Source organism: Tauraco erythrolophus, chromosome 26 (genome assembly GCF_009769465.1).
Source record: "Tauraco erythrolophus isolate bTauEry1 chromosome 26, bTauEry1.pri, whole genome shotgun sequence".
NCBI lineage: Eukaryota > Metazoa > Chordata > Aves > Musophagiformes > Musophagidae > Tauraco > Tauraco erythrolophus.
In genome coordinates, this window is record NC_141490.1 from 1177054 (window position 1) to 1192306 (window position 15253).

The following is a 15253-nucleotide window of genomic DNA, read 5'->3' on the forward strand; positions in this document are numbered from 1 at the left end:
TGGATCCACTGGAGCGGGGTAAGGGGTGGCCCTTGGCAAGGACTTCTCTGCTTTGGATGAAGCTCTGCTTCCACGGCGGCATGGCAGCTCTGAAACCGGACAGAGCAGGAGGGTTACCCAGCCAGAGGACAGCGTGTCCTAGCTCCTCTCCCCCCAGGACAAACCCACATAGGTATTTCCCTGACGCACAGGTGCCTCGAAGCATCGCTGCCCGGCCCAGGCAGAGCCAGGGAGCCTGGCTGCCAGCTGCCCGCATCCTCCCACGACCTACCTGCAGCTACAGGTCTTCCTCGTTTCCTTGTCTGTGGAGCAAAAAGCAAGGGGAGACGCATGATGCTGGGTGATGTGGCCAAGACGGGAGGGCATACAAGCCGAGACCCCAGCCCTTTCAGCTGGCAGGACTAGGACAGGGAAACCATGCAACACCCACCTCCTCTTCTTCTTCCCTCCGCAGTGGAAGCGCCGGCCTGGGGGCAAGAGGAGCAACTGAGGCATTGTAAGGCTGGAGCCTTACCCCTGCCGCCCCATCTCACCGCCCCTCTCTGCACCAGTGAGGCAGTCGTGGTCGTGGGCTCGTGGTCATGGGACCACCATAAGCCCCCCTGCCTCTGTGCTGGGGCTGGCCTCCCGCACGGCTCCCACCTGCGTGGGGAGACGCCGACCCCACGTGCTGCCTCCCGGCCCTCGGCTCAGCTGCGCTGCCTGGCGAGTGCCCCTGCACCGCCCCGGACCCCGAAGCTGCAGCCCCCGGCACTGCCCAGCAAAGCGCCAGCCACGAGAGCCCGCTCGGATGGCCATCTTTCTCCCTAAGCTGCCCCTGCCATCACTAATGCAGGCGGTTTTCTCATCTTTCTCCCCGAAAACACTGGGCAATGTCACTGGATGCAGCTGCGATGCTGCGGCCGCCCCCAGCGCTGCGGTGCGAGGTGGGCAGTGCCTGTACAGGCGGGCAGGGTCACAGGGTTCCTTGCACACTTGGCACCAGGTCTCTCTGGGAGCTGCCAGGGTCTGAGGGCTCTGGGAAAGCTGGTTTCTCACTCTGGAAATGTCAGAGCTTTCTCTGCTATTTTTAATTACTGACCTTCCCTCTGAAGCCTCGACGCTGGCAGGGGAACGCTAAATATTTACGTGGTCTCCTTCCCAACTCACTTTCTCTTGGGAGCTTGCCTGGATGGAAATTTCCCAGGCAGCCCTGGCTGCAGGTGATGCCCACCCTGGTGCGGTGGGGCAGGGTCTGCGGCCCCCCAACCCCGGCACCCGGCCAGTGCCTGCCCCAGGGCCAGGAGGGAGGCGAGTGGAGAAGGGTCCATGCACAGGGGGTCAGAGCTGAGGGGGGCGTCCAGCCCACCCGAGGCACTTACTGAGGATGATGAGGAGCCCGATGACAAAAGCCACGACGGCGAAGATCAGCCCCCCGTTGCGGATGGTCTCATAGTCTGGGGAGGAGGAGAGCCGAGCAGGCGTCAGCCCAGCCGGGGCGTGGGGCTGAGCCCGCGGCGCAGAGCCCACGGGCAGGCGTGGGAGGGGGCTGCCCGTCCCGCTGCCCGCAGCCCCCGCGCTGCACGGGGCACGCACTCACCGTAGCTGAACCTGTCCACGCCCTGCTTGGGCACTTGCTCTGGAAGAGAGGAGAAACCCAGGTGAGAGCCAGGGCCTGGGCTCATGTCCGGCGCCTGGACGGCGAGGTGAGGTGGGAAAGATCAGGATCAAGGGCTGCGAGCAAGAGCGCTCTGACTGCCTTAAGGTCTAGCCGAGCCAGTAACGGATTCCCCAATTCCTGTTTTTCATGCCAGGAAGTTTAAAGTTCACAGTGCATTAGCAGGATGCCTCTGCAGGAACCTCTTGAGCTCCAGGCAGGGACCCGGCTCGATGGTTTGCAGCAGGCAGATGCTGTTTGCTAAGGCTGCGCCGTCGGCAGAGCAGCCTTGGGAAGCGCCGCTGCCCGCGAGGCTCGCTGGGGCGGCGATGGCACTCCTCCGGTGGCACCGAGCACTGAGTAACCCCTCGGGCCGGCACCTCGGCTGGAGTGCTTCCCGGCAGCCTCCCTGCACATCAGCAGGCTCGTCCGTCGGACGGCTGCAGGTACCACTCACGCCGCCTTACCTGACTGCACGTCCCTCTGCCAGGAGCCATTTGGAAGGAGAAATCCCCCAGAGAAGCCAAACAGCAGCCAGCACCAATGTGCCAACGGGCTGCAGAGCTCCGAGGGTTCATCCTCATGTCGCCCCCAAATCCTCTGCGAGAGCTCCCCCCATCCAGGCTCCTGCGTGGCAGGAGGCGCTTGCCCCGCTCCTCGCACGGAGATGCCCCCGTGAAGGCACCTGCCCCCCCGGGAAGCCTCCTCCGGGTGAGCCGAGCAAGGTGCTGGCTGCGGGCGGCTGCCAGCCACCCCGCTCCCCGGAGCGCGCTTACCATCACCCATCGCGTCGGCGTGTCGTCCGGCAAGCGTCTCGCTCTGGGAGCGGGCACCCACGGGAAAGCACATTAATTGGGAGACAAACCTCATTAAACATTAACGGCCGCGGTGTAATGTTTATCGCAGTCACGAGGGGAAGCACAGGGCTCCCGCCTGCCTTTGGGAAGGAGGCCCAGGAGGGGAGGGCAGGGCAGGGTGCGCACCCACCGTGCCAGCCAGCGGGGAGGGCTGGGCACCCTGGAGCTGCGGATGTCCCCATCCCAGGCCGGAGCGGGGCAGCACATCTCCCAAACGTCAGGCCAGCCAGGCTTCACCTCCCGCTGCGGAGGTGTGCCCAAGGTGGGGGGCAGAGGGATGGGCTTGGGTATGGGCTGTGACCGCCTTTCGCTGGAAAGAAGTGGGCAGCATCCCCATCCTTGCAGCCTGGCGCCGCGGGTCCTGCCACGGCCGGGTCACTGCCTCTCAGCCCAGCTTCCAGCTGTGCCGGGGGTCCTGCAGCACCTAAGCACAGCAATGTTGGCGGTGCGTCGCTGCCCAGCAGAGGATGCCAGGATGCGGTGCCAGCCCCGGCCCCGGGCAGCGAGGCCAGCTGCCAGGCTGCTCAATCCAGTTCGCTCTAATCCTGCAATGGGGGAGCAGGAGTCACACGCCCAAGCTGAGGAGGGCTGCAGCGGCCGTTGGGAGCCAGCCCCAGGGGAGCGCTCCCCTCGCCATGCCCGGGGCTCAGTGCCAGCCCAGGAGCACGGGCGCCTGGTGTCCCCAGCAGCTCAGCTCCGGCGCCGCGGGGTGAAGCCAAGCCCCAGGAGGCTGGCGCGCAGGGCTGTCCTGCTGTCGCGGAGCCGAGGCGGTGCTCAGCATCTCCCTTGATCCGTGCGCCAGCAGTCGTGACACAGAAGCTCCCGAAAGGGCACAGGACAAGGGGGCTCTGTGCCCACGTCCCCCAGGGCCCTGCAGCCAGGCTCGCCGCTCACGCGCCCCGTCACAGTGTCTCTGGCTATTGTTGAAGCAGCTGCTGGCTGCAGAGAAGAGCGGGGCAGGGAGGGGGCTCGGACAGCCTGCCGCTGCCAGCACAAAGCCCGTCTGTGCTGCCAGGGTGTTCGCTGCCACTGCTCCCCTCCGCCCCAGCCCGGCTGCCGGCACTGCCCAGTGCGGAGAGACGGCGTGGGAAGGTGCCCGCTGGCTCGCCCAGCCAGCCTCCCTGCCAGAGCTGCAGCCCTCGGCCCCCGTCCTGCTCCCCGTTCCCTGGAGCCCTGGGAAGGCGGTGGCCCCGGAGACGACGCAGCCAGGCACCGACAGAAACGGTATTTTATTCGTTTCCCCTCTCGGGTCCCGGCACAGAACACACCAGCCCTGTACCACAGCAGCACACTCGCCTATTTAAAAGGAAAGACAATAGCTCAGTTTATTTTACAACAGTCAGGATTTTGCCATTTCTACACACCACAGGGATTTCTTTGTTTCGTGTTAACACCGACGGCACGCTACAGACAGCACGGGCGCTCGGGCGCGGGACATGCACACAGCTGGCACTCAGGGGCTGGGCTGCGCGGGGTCTGCCGGGGAGGCGAGCAGAGCTCTCTGCGACGGCCAGGAGGAAGGGCAGGGACAGGGTCCTGGAGCCGCAGCCCCTCTGCCTCGCACAGCTGGGACAAAGCGTGCTTCCCAGCCCCACCGAGGGATGCAAAGCACACAGGGACACAGCCCACGCTGGGGGAAGGGCTGCCGTGGTGGGACGGGCGTAGCAGAAACCCCTCTCACAACCACCCTGGAGGACAAGAACCTCTTACTGGTGTGTGGATGACGCTCTGACGTGTTTCAGTGCCGCCCTGGGGTTCCTCTGCTGCTGCCCAGGCTGACCCTGCCTTGGCAAGTGCCCGTGACCAAGCCAGCAGTCCCCCGTCCCAGCTGAGGCCACGCTTTTGCAAGCCCACGGGCTTGGGGAAAGGGCCAGGCTCACAGGCTTGCCTCCGACCCACGCGCAGACACAAGGTGACGATGGTCTCCGGGCTCAGCCCCTCTGGAGCCGGCACATCAGCCCTGTGCAAGCTCCAGCATGCAAAGCCCCTGAGCATCGCTTGCTGCTGCTCCGCGGGGAGCAGGGGCAGTTGGCATCGGGGGGCTGACGACACGTAACCGCCACGGGACGACATGCAGAACTGATGGGGGTGGCCGTGCCCTGGGCCACAGCACGGGGAGCAACAAGGCATCCGGAAGGGCAGGGAGCACCAGGAGGAAACGCCGCTGCCCCGTCTCTGCTGGAGACAAGCAAGGACAGGATCTCCATTTTGGTCTGTTTCTCTTTAGCCCTCGCAGACCATTTAACCTGCCCACCTCCATCTCGCAGGCAGGCCGAGCGCTGGCAAGGAGCTGGTTTGCGCTGGTTCGCAGGGCACCGCTGCGCAGTCGCCCTCTTTCACAGTGTCACCGCGCCGGGGGATTTCACAGGCTTCTCTGCCACCGCTGCAGTTCCTCACATTTAAAATGGCATCCCACACCAACAGCTTGCTTTTAGCCAGGGACACAAACGGGGAGTGCTGAGCAGGTGGGAAAGGGGAGCTCCCTTCAGCCTTAAATCCGGCATCCAGGTGCCACCGCCGAGGGAAGTTGAGCCACAGGACGTCCCTGCCTGACTCGCCCCGCACCGTGGCTGCCTTCGTGCTGGGGGCACGCAGGAGGATTATTGCTGAAACCACCACACGCGGCGTGGTCCGGAGTCATGCTGGGCACACCCCAAAGCGCCGCGGGGCTGGTCCCCAAGCCCTGCCCAAAGCCAGCCGGCTGAACCACGAGTGCCAGCCGCCAGCACCGCCCGGCACAGACAGCACCACGCAGGTCGTGCCAAGCATGTGGCCCTGGGCGAGGGGATGTGGGGCTGCCCCGGGGCTGCGGCAGGCTCCGCACACCACAGCCTGCGCCACCCTGGGCTCCGGCTCCTGGGCATGGGCGCAGCCCAGAGGGGCAGTGCCTGCCAGTCGTACACGACACAGCCCAAATCACACGCACAGCACGAGAAAGGTGAGGGGAAAGTCACTACGACAACACCAGCAAGGACGAGCCCTAGAGGTAACGACCATCTCACACCAACATGACACACCACTGGAGGCAGAGGACGGCGAGCGGAGTTTAGTCGGGTTAGTAAAGGGAGAACCGGTGCTGGAGTACAGGGGGTAACACAGACACGGCAGCTTCGCGCCTCCAAAGAGGGACCTGTTGCTGCCACTTCAGATTCCTCGCAGGCCACTGGCACCTGCGGTCCGAGCGTCTGCCCTGGGGTCTCTGGGTCTGTGCGGGAAGGAGAGCAGCGAGTCAGGCCGGGAGCAGCGCAGGGCTCCTCCGCCAGCAGTGCCAACCGCCCTCCTGCCGGCGCGGCTCCCCGCTCCCCCTGTCTCCGAAGGCGGGCCAGAGCCCCGAGCCAGGAGCTCGGGCGAACTCTGACTGCGGGCGAAGAGCCAGACGTAACATAATGCAAGGGAAAATCCGGTCAGATGCTTCCTTTTCCGGCGGGGCTGGCAAGCATGGGACAACTGGGACCTGGCCAGCACTGCCTGTTTCCCTGCCACAGTCCCTACCAGTGCTGGCCCCCACTCTGTGCTGGGATGCAGAGCTGCCCACTCCCAGCAGACTGGTCTACTCGGAGCTCCACAGCTGCCCCCTGCACAGCTCCAGCTGCGCCCCCCTCCTCCCCAGCACCGAGGCTGTGACAGCCCTGGTGCCACCACCCACGCTGGCCCGGGCCAGGCCGTGGCAGCCCTGGCACTCACCGCATGGCTCCTGTTCAGTTCTCCGCTTTCTGTGCTCCCGTTGCTGCAAAGGGAAGAGCAGAGTGGTTTGCAGAGTCTGGCCAAGGCTGAACCTGCCCGCCCGGAGCCGCGTGCTCTGCGGGCACCATGCAGATGTGGTGGCAGGACGGGTGCCCTTACCATTTGCAGTGATCAGGTTCTCAGCCTGAGCCTCCTCGTCCCCTGGAGCTCTGCAAGAAGAGGAGCACAGTGAGAGTGGCTGGAACCCGCACCCCATCTGGGGGCCAGGATGCCCCGGAGCGCAGCGGCACACCGAGGGCCGTGCCCTGGGAGCGCACAGAGCTGCTTTGCAGCCCAGGAGCCCTGCAGCAGAGCATCCTCAGCCGTGGGCACCAGGCACCCCAAGGGGATGCTCAGAGAGCGCAGTCACTCTGCCAGCAGCAGGAGGGGGCCCGAGCAGAGCTGGGCGCTGGGCAGAGAGGCTCTCCACGGGAGACATTCCCACCAGGCTGCCCTCACTCACCTGGGCTTCTGGTTGAAACTGCACCTGCACCTCCTGCCTGCAAGGGGAGAGGAACACTGTGAGCGTGGCCAAAGGGGGAACGGGCCGTGGCCTTTCCTGACAGCCACCCGCCATGGGAATGGCCCCTGCTGCCCCGGCCCGCGAGCCCAGCACCTGCCTGGTCCCCAGCTTACTAAGTATAAGGAGAATGCCGACGGTGAACAGGACCACAGCAAACACCAGCCCCCCGATCCTCAGGCTCTGGTAATCTGCAGGGAGAAGACACAGGGGCTCATTCCTGCTGGGTTCAGGGAAGGGGGCAGCCTCTTTTGCTCCCCATCGCACGTGCATGCATGGTCCTGCAGCACACCCAGCCCCCTGCACGGCGGTGCTCACCATAGTTAAAGGGGTCCTCCTCCTCCTTCTCCTGGGTGGCCACTGGAAATAAGCAGACAAGGGGTGTGAGGAGAGCGACCCTCCCAGCTGAGCCTCTGCAGCCCCCCACAGCCCCCCAGCCCGCTGGGGCTGCCAGCTCCTGGGGCTGCTGCCCCACGCCCCATGCCAACCCCCACAGAGCAGAGGGCAGCTGTCCTCCGGGTCCCACAGGCCATCCCTGCGCCCCTGCCGCCTCCTGCGCGCGGGAAGCGCTTGGCACCTACCATCTGCCACGGCCGCCGGCACCAGGAGAGAGCACAGGAAGATCAGCACTGCCTCCATGGCCGCTGCAAGAGAGGGGAGAAGGGGGCTCAGCACCCGGGTGGCTGATGGAGGGTACCACGACGGGCTGGGGTGCACGGGCAGGGGGCACGACAGGCAAGCCGTGCCCGACGCGCGCAAGCAGGGCTGCACGGCCCTCACAGCCCACCCCAGGAGAAGGAGCCAGGCTGGCCCTGGGAAACACCCGGGGGCCTGGCCACGATACCTGGTGCCATGGCTGCGCCCGGCCCCATTGGGACATGGTGGCTCACAGGCACAAAGGAGAGGAAGGGTCTGTACAGACAGACAGACAGATGATCCTTGTGCAGGGTTCTGCGGGCTATGTCCAACCGCCTCTGCACCGCTGGCTCTGCTCCTGGCATGGAACTCGGTGCAGTCTCAAGGTTCCACTGCAGGCAACGGGACCAGCACAAGGGCTGTGATCTCTCCATCAAGGTCAACGCTGCGCCCTTGACCCAGAGCATACTTTAATTTGTCCCAATTAGCATAGCAATTACGGCACATTCCTACAATGAGGCCAGTGGCCCTGGTGGGACATGATCTCACAGCCACACTTGCCCCCCCAGCTCCCCCGCAGCAGCACGGAGAGACCACCAACACCCCTCGGTCCCGCCACAGCTGAGCCTGCCCCCACCCTGCCCCTGCCCCTTCACAAGCACTGACACACTGCCCTTGTGCAGGGGCACGTGGCCAGAGCACGGACCCTTCCCCGCGGGATGCCAGGGAGGTGTGACAACACTGTGACACTCCCTGCCAGCACAGGCAAGGGCAGTACGTCTCCATGCCCCTTTGGGACACGCATCCTCGCTGCTGGGACATGCCAACCCCCAGCACTGCCGCTCTGCAAAGGGAGGACTCTGCCAGGACACCCAGCACCTATTAACCGGCCCGAGCGTCCTTTCTCCTCCTTCCCAGGGCACAGGCAGGGGCCAGGGCAGCGGCCGCCCTCCATCCCGCCAGCTGGCACAGGGCACCACGGACCCGGCGGCTGTGCGTGGGGGACGCCCCTTGCCAGAGGAGAGGGCTTGGCAGACGAGCCTCCTTCGAGGGAGCAAGCGGGGGGCTCGGGAGCACAGAGGTGGGCTGGGTGCTGCCCACCCGGCTGCCCGCCCGCACACGGGGCTCCGCTTGGCTGTGCTCAGCTCCTGCCAGGCTGTCACCGAGCACCCGGCTCACTGGCCATACATGGTGCGGGAGCACCAAGAGGGTTTGCTGCTGGCGGAGGAGAGGAAGGGGGGGTCATCGGGCACCCTGCGCAGCACTGATAGCACCGAGTGCGACTGAGCCGCTGCAGCTGCTGCGCTGGAATAGCGCCGATAAGAAAGGGGCCCTCGGCAGAGCAGGAATTCCGCTGGCTGACGGAAGCGGTTCCCCGGCACGGTGCTGTTTGACCCCTCCTGCCGCGGCCTCCTGCCCCAGTTTGTGCACTGAAGGTGCCCAGGAACGGCACACGCAGAGCGGGCTCAGCAGTGCCCACCAAAGCGACGCTTCGCTCCGCGGCTGGTCCCCAGTGCTGGCTTCGGGAGCCGGCTCCCACCGCGCCCAGGGAAGAAGCAGCCTCCAGCACCGCGCTCAGCCCCGCCAACGCGGGGAGCACGTTTCCAGAGCCCCATTTATTCATTATAACGAGTTGCATCCCATGATAATTCACGTCCTTCCCTCCCCTTCCATGTCTTGTCATTTTGAAGTAAATGTGTTTTATCTGAACACTGGAGGGTTTAATTTCCCCTGCTGCAGCTGCTGCTGCCATTGTGTAGCACAGGGCTGCGCTGGAGCGTGCCGCTGGCTCCCTGTGCCCAGACAAGCCCCCTCGTTTGCCCAGGCACGTAATTCTGGATAATTACCAGGTCTTAGAAACGTGTACAAAGAACCCAACAGCTGGTGATACAGTAACTTCTAGTTGCACATTTCCCTATGTCCTTTATGTCACGTCCTTCATCCATTTACTGCCGAGGCTGGCAGCGCGAAATCAGTGCCCTACCCGACATGAGGGTGCTGCATGAGCACAAGGAGATGCAATACAGCACGTGCCATTGCTGGATGAGCACTATTAATCGGCTCTTGTAGCGCATTAATGACGCCTTTATTTTTTGAACAAACCATTCATCAGATTTTCACTGTTTATTTTGCTGCTATTTGACTACTATCGTAGCAGCAGCTCAGTGACATTCCCTGGAGAACACACCTGGGGAATTCTGCGTTACCCACAACCTGCCCTGCGCCCCACCACCCCAGCCCAGGCGTGTGGGAACCCTCTGCCGGGGCCGAGCTCTCCTGCCCGCGGCCCCGGTGCAAGCGCAGGTGTGCCAGTCGGGCACGCTCACCCCACACATGCTCCGCTCCCCTCTCCTCCGCACCAGGCACCCCGGGACTCCTGAAGGCAGCGTTTCTCACGCAGCACCCCGCAGCCCTCCGTCCCAGCCTGGGTCGCTCGTCACGCGCGAGCCACCCCACCTCACACCTCTTCTATTTCGGGGTGCTCCCACCGACACCTGCCCCTTACAGCGGGGGCAGCTCTGCGTGCAACGGCGAGAGGGTCTGACCCGCAGGCCGCAGCTCCCGGCGCAGCTTTGCCAACGCAGGAGCCGTGTCGCCGGCTGCCGGGGCGTGTTTTGCCAGCGCTGAGAGAAGCGAACATCTCCCAGCTCCGGCACCCGCCGAAGGCTTCGCTCCCGCTCTCCGGCAGCCGCCGCCCGAGGCAGCGGGCCAGCGCCGGGGCCCCGCTCAGCCACAGATGCTGTTTCCAGTCCTCCGCTCAGCTTTTGGCTGCTCGCGCTTCGTGCAGCAGAGTTCGCTTTTTCGCCAAGCCAAGCGCAGAGCACACATATGCTCTTTGTTTTTCCAAGTCAGTTCCTAAAATTCACACACTTGTGCACGCTCAAACTTATCTCCGCACGAGTTAACCACCCGGATTGGCAGCGTCCTCGCTCGAAAAACAAACACAGCATTCTGGAGTACAAACGAGCCCGGTTCTCCTCCAAGGAAGCATATGCTCTGCGAAGTGCCACAGGTTTTTTGGGTTGTTTCAAGCTGGCCCACCCACTTTTTCATGAAGCTGAAATAAAGTGAGAAGAGCAAACATGGCAAAGGGTTTGCCGTTTTCCCCGCTCGCACCTTCAGACGGCAGCACTCGGGGCACAAAGGCGCCGCTCCCTGCCCTCCGTTCTCGCTGGATCCAGCTGTGCCTTTGCACAAAGGCAGCAGAAAATAACAGCTGCCCGGCGAGCAACAGCAGCCCCGTGCCCGGCCGTGCCCACACAGCCCGCTCCTCACTCACGGCACCGCTGGGCACAAACCTCCCTGCTTTCTCCCCGTTAGTGACACAAAGTTTGTGGTCACCGAACTGGGCGGCCACACGCCCGCACAAACCACGGGGAACAGGCAGTGCCGTGGACCTCGTGCACGGCTTGAATCAAAACATGTTTTTTTCCTGTTAAAACTGCAAGATCTGCCAAAATACAGAGAGGCAGAGCAGCACAGGAAGCGGGGCAGCGGTGCCTGGAGCTCCCCTTCCCTCTCGCCTCGACCCAATCTGCAGTTTTTAAGAAGGAAAACCAAATATTCACTCGTCCCCCATCCCTACGTGCAGGGCTGAGTGAGAGCGGGTGCCAGGAGGACATCAGGCACTTGGCAAAGGCTCCTGGGGGAAGGAAGCAACGACGCAGACCGAGGGAGTACGTGGAGTTTGCTTTCTGGGGGCTTCCACTGAAGCCCTCCCTGGGCAGACGGGGACGGGAGCAGGCTGAGGGGCCAACCCTGCCCACAGAGACAGCCAGGGCTGGACCTGCCCCGTGGTGAGGGTTTGCAGGTGGTGCCCACACAGCTATCCTCGCCCCTGCATGCAGGCAGGGCCCTCTGCCCAGGGATGCCCTCTCTGCTCCAGGGAAAGCACCGCTCCGGGGCACCCTGCTCGGCCCCAGCTGGCACAGCCTGGCTGTCCCCTCGGCACAGCCTGGCCCTGCGGCTCACCAGCGTGGGTGTGAGCCAGGGCTGGCAGCAGTGCCAGGGCCATCCTCGCTGCTCCCTCCCCACCCTGTGCCTGGACTTCGGGCAGCCAGGGCTGGGAGCCACCTGTACCCACGCGGGTGCAGCTCACAGGCACCAGAGCCGGCCGGGGCATTCAGTGCCCTGCCGCCTCCCTGCCAAGCTCATAGTCAACAAGCTTCGCTCCACGCAAGGCACAGTCACAGCTCTCGCTCAGCCTCTCGCTTCTGGATAATCCTTCCTTGCAATTCCATGTGTAACTGGGTTAGTGTGTGTGTGCAAGACAGAGGACCAGGGGGAATCCGGGCAGACCCCGTCTCTCCTGCCCACCGATTCGCTTTCTGGAGCGCAGCAAATCATGCCAGAGCAAGGCAGGTGAATTTGTAATGGCACAGAATCTCAAAGTCCCCTTTTCCTTTCCATTGTTTTGCATAGATCAGCCCTGTCAAGTCTCAGCCATCACAGCGTAACGCCGGGCAGCCGCCTCCTTCCGTCAGGAGTCCTCAGGGCATCTCCTGAAGATCAGACCTAGTTAAAATCTCTAGTTTCCGTGCAAAGCCCCCAGGACCGTGACAGCAGCACTCAGTTGCCCGGAGCATTTAAGAGCCTGCATGTGTGAATGGACATTTCCAGCTATGCGTAGATGTGCTCTTCTGCCATTTCACGTCAGCATCAATCTGGCTACTAATGTGCCTGTTGTTGTGCCTCGCGTTCCTAAATGAGGGAGAAGAAGAGATTTCCTTTCCAGCCCTCACCATTCCGATACGGATGGCACTTCCCAAATTTGGTGCCAATTCAAAGGCTGACCGAATAGAAGACTGGGTTTGGGGTATCTCCCCAAAGCAGTAGATATTCAAAGGAAACCCTCTCCAGGAGCCCCCAGGAACCCCAACTTCAGCCCTGCTGCTGCTGAACGAGGCTCACAGGCGGATCCCCACGGACCAGCCCTGACCAGGTCAATGCTTGCAAGAACACACGCTCACAGGGGGTCGCTGAACACGGCTAACCGAGGCTCTGAGCACACCCTGTGCTGCACCCCTCACCTGTACCCCTGCCCTAAACTTGCCTCCTGCAGGGCTTCTTCCAGCTGCAGACAACTAGCCCTAAACCATCAAGGAGCCTTAGCCAAAGCTGTCTGGCCGTGCCTGGCTCACAGGCAGACCCCAGCCCACCCCTACGATACGTATTTCCCCAAGAAGCAGCAGCAGGCACGAAACAGCCAAGCCTAGCCCTTCGTTCAAAGCAAACCTCGAGCACAACAACTGCCCAGCTAATGGCCGCCCGGGAGCGTCGGCGTCGGGAGAGCGGGCAGGGAACCGGGCCCTCGGCTGCGGGGCAGCGGGAAACACCCACCACCACCTCCTGCCAGGAGCCTGCTGCTCCTGTGCTCTTCTTGTTTGCTTAACAGATCAGTGGGTGCTGAAAACCTGAGCAGTGCACCTGGCTGAGCCATCCCGTCCCCCGTCACACCCAGCCCTCCCCTGCCCTCACTGACGCTGGCTGAGCCGCGGGCTCTGCGTGCTGAGCAGGCATGGACGGGCATCAGCACAGTGGGAATCAAACAGGTCAGTCAAAAGCAGACGTTACCTGGCAGGTCCCGGTGGCGAGGGAAACCCAGATCACCAAAAAACCCTGAAATCGCAGCACAAGAGAAGCTGCCTCGAGCTCCTGTGTGTCCCCTGTACAGCAACACAGCCACGCTCAGCAGAGCAGCAAAGAGCGGACATTTTCTCCGTTCTCTCCTTCGCTGTTGCCATCAGCCACAACCACCGCCGAGCATGAGCCAAAGAGAAGCCCCCACCGGGTGCGACCCTGGCCCCTGCCAGCACCGCTGCGGCTGCGCACCACGGGGAGGGCCGGCCAGGCGGCACAGCCCTTGGCGGGCGGCCTCCGCGCTGGCCGGCGTGAGCGGTGCCTTCTCCGCGCTCGGGCGACGTGACAGCTGCAGAGCTCGGCGGCCCCTTTCCACTTTGGAAACACACAAAGAGCTCGAAAGGCAGGCGCAGGGAACAGCCAGGCACAAAGCTGCCGGCTTGCCGTGCTGGGGAGCGGTCCTCAATGGCAAGGTCTGAACTCCGGACAACACCGCAACTCTCCGCAACGCTTTACCGGGACGGAAAAGTTTCGAGGAGGCTAAAATTCCAAGGCGAGCGTGAAACACGAGCCTGAGGAGAGGAAGGTGCAGCCGGCCGCACACCCCGCGGCACGGGGGTGTTCTCGGCAGGCCCGCGCACGCTCTGCTCTAACAGGTGCCCTGGCTCCGCAGCGACTGCACTTTACGCTGTAAGCTTTCCCTCGCGCACTCCCCATCATCCACCCCGGAACCACCGTCCTGCTGGGCGCAGACAGGGACTCTCTGGGCTCATCTTCTTTTCAAATTGGGAGCAAAACCACCCAGTGAGACTCAAAATCCCAGTGGGACCCCATAGCAGCTCGGAGCACTGTGGGCTTGCCGAAATGGGTGCAGGGGACTGCTCCAAGTCCTAATGCACACGCAGCTTTTCCCGAGAGGCTGCTCTTTTGTGCTGCAAAGCTTATTCACATCCACACAAACCGCCTGTCGCTTTCCCTCCCACAGAAACATTCCTGCAAGACCCGAGTTCCAGCAAATAGACTCCGATACCTGTTTCCTCAGGAAGCACTAATCATGCAGCCCAAGAGACTCGCTCTTCTGTTCCTCGGGTGTGCCTTCCCGGGATAGAGCGAGCACTCCGCTGTTTATGTATCGTTACGGTGTTACTGAAATATTGAACAACAGACGCCAGAATTGCCAAACACTGGGAGCGCACGATTATCTGCCTATTTCCCGAGACCACGCACACCACCGAGCCCAGCTGGTCCGGGGAATACCTGGGGAGGCAGGGCGTGCCCGGGGTCTGCCCGCGGTGGTCGCGAGTGGAGACGACTGCTCCGCCGAGGCATCCTTCCCAGCACGGGGGGCTGGTTACCAGGCAACGGTGGGACGAAGGAAACCGTGGTACCCGGGGTTGCCATGGCAGCCGCCAGGTCCGAGGACGAGGGCCGCCCGAGCCGCAGGGCGATGCCCCGGGGGCAACAGGCCGGGCACCGCGGGGCGGGGGCCGGTCCGTGCCCCGGCGGCCTCCCCGGCAAAAGCGGGCCGGGGCACGGCGAGACGCCGCCGCGCCCCGGTACACGGAGCCCCGAGCCGGGCAGCCCCGAGCCGCCCGGTGCCGGGCACGCCGCGGCTGGACACCCGAAGCCCCCCGGGCCACCCCCTCCCCACCGGGTCGGCCGGACCCACCTGAGCTCGCTGGGCCGGGCAGGGCGGAGCGGGGCCGGGCCGGGCCGGGCTGGAGCCGGAGCCGGAGCCGGAGCGGGCTGGGCTGGGCTGGGCTCCGGGCGGTGCCGGGTGGGAGCGGAGCGGAGCGCAGCGGGCAGCGTGGGCGCGGAGCGGGGCTGCCGCACAAAGGGGAGCGGGGCGGGGCGGGGCGGGGGCGGGGTCTGCCGCCGGCGGGGGCGCGGGGGTGGGCGCGGAGCCGGGGCCGCGGCCCTTCCGCCGCTGCCGCCCCCGGGACGGCTGCTGCCCCGTGTGTCCGGCGGCCGTCGGGGTCCCAGCGCTGTGCGCGCTTCTTGGGACGGGGGGCGCGTGGTTTGCCGCGCCCCCGCTGCTCCGAGGTGCCCCGCAGAAAGTCGCGCAGCACGCAGGGTGCAGCTGCGGGGGGGGAACCCTTACCGGGCTTTGGAACATCGCTCCCCGCGCCGGAGAGCACGTGTGGACTCTGCCCCGCGGTGCGCATCTGGTGCGGAGGTGGCGGGGGAAAGGGCGAGCGAGCAGCGGGCACTGCCGGAGCTCCTCCGAGGCGAGCAGAAAGTCCACCTCGACAGCTTGGTACACACGCTGCAGAAGCTTTTCGTTCTTGCTGCCTCCTGAGA

At 64.2% G+C, this 15253-nt stretch overlaps 2 protein-coding genes across 5 annotated transcripts; both read right to left on the reverse strand.

Annotated features, from left to right (window-relative positions):
* Nucleotides 1-277: 277 nt before the first annotated feature.
* On the reverse strand, nucleotides 278-2506 carry FXYD2 (FXYD domain containing ion transport regulator 2). The gene is made up of 5 exons (XM_086626775.1): nucleotides 2413-2506; nucleotides 1580-1618; nucleotides 1362-1436; nucleotides 431-467; nucleotides 278-302 (listed from the first exon to the last, which is right to left on the reverse strand). The coding sequence occupies exons 1-5, from the start codon at nucleotides 2504-2506 to the stop codon at nucleotides 278-280; spliced, it is 270 nt and encodes an 89-aa protein (XP_086482901.1).
* A 3018-nt stretch (nucleotides 2507-5524) lies between these two features.
* FXYD6 (FXYD domain containing ion transport regulator 6) lies at nucleotides 5525-14653 on the reverse strand. Of its 4 annotated transcripts, none has more exons than XM_086626772.1 (8): nucleotides 14622-14653; nucleotides 7318-7380; nucleotides 7055-7096; nucleotides 6853-6927; nucleotides 6680-6716; nucleotides 6337-6386; nucleotides 6178-6220; nucleotides 5525-5698 (listed from the first exon to the last, which is right to left on the reverse strand). In XM_086626772.1, the coding sequence occupies exons 2-7, from the start codon at nucleotides 7373-7375 to the stop codon at nucleotides 6192-6194; spliced, it is 291 nt and encodes a 96-aa protein (XP_086482898.1). In that variant the 5' UTR covers nucleotides 7376-7380; nucleotides 14622-14653; the 3' UTR covers nucleotides 5525-5698; nucleotides 6178-6191. The 4 variants fall into 4 exon arrangements, with proteins under 4 accessions (XP_086482898.1, XP_086482899.1, XP_086482900.1 ...); XM_086626773.1 differs by lacking the exon at nucleotides 14622-14653 and adding an exon at nucleotides 14210-14232; XM_086626774.1 differs by lacking the exon at nucleotides 14622-14653 and adding an exon at nucleotides 9837-10012.
* Nucleotides 14654-15253: the final 600 nt, after the last annotated feature.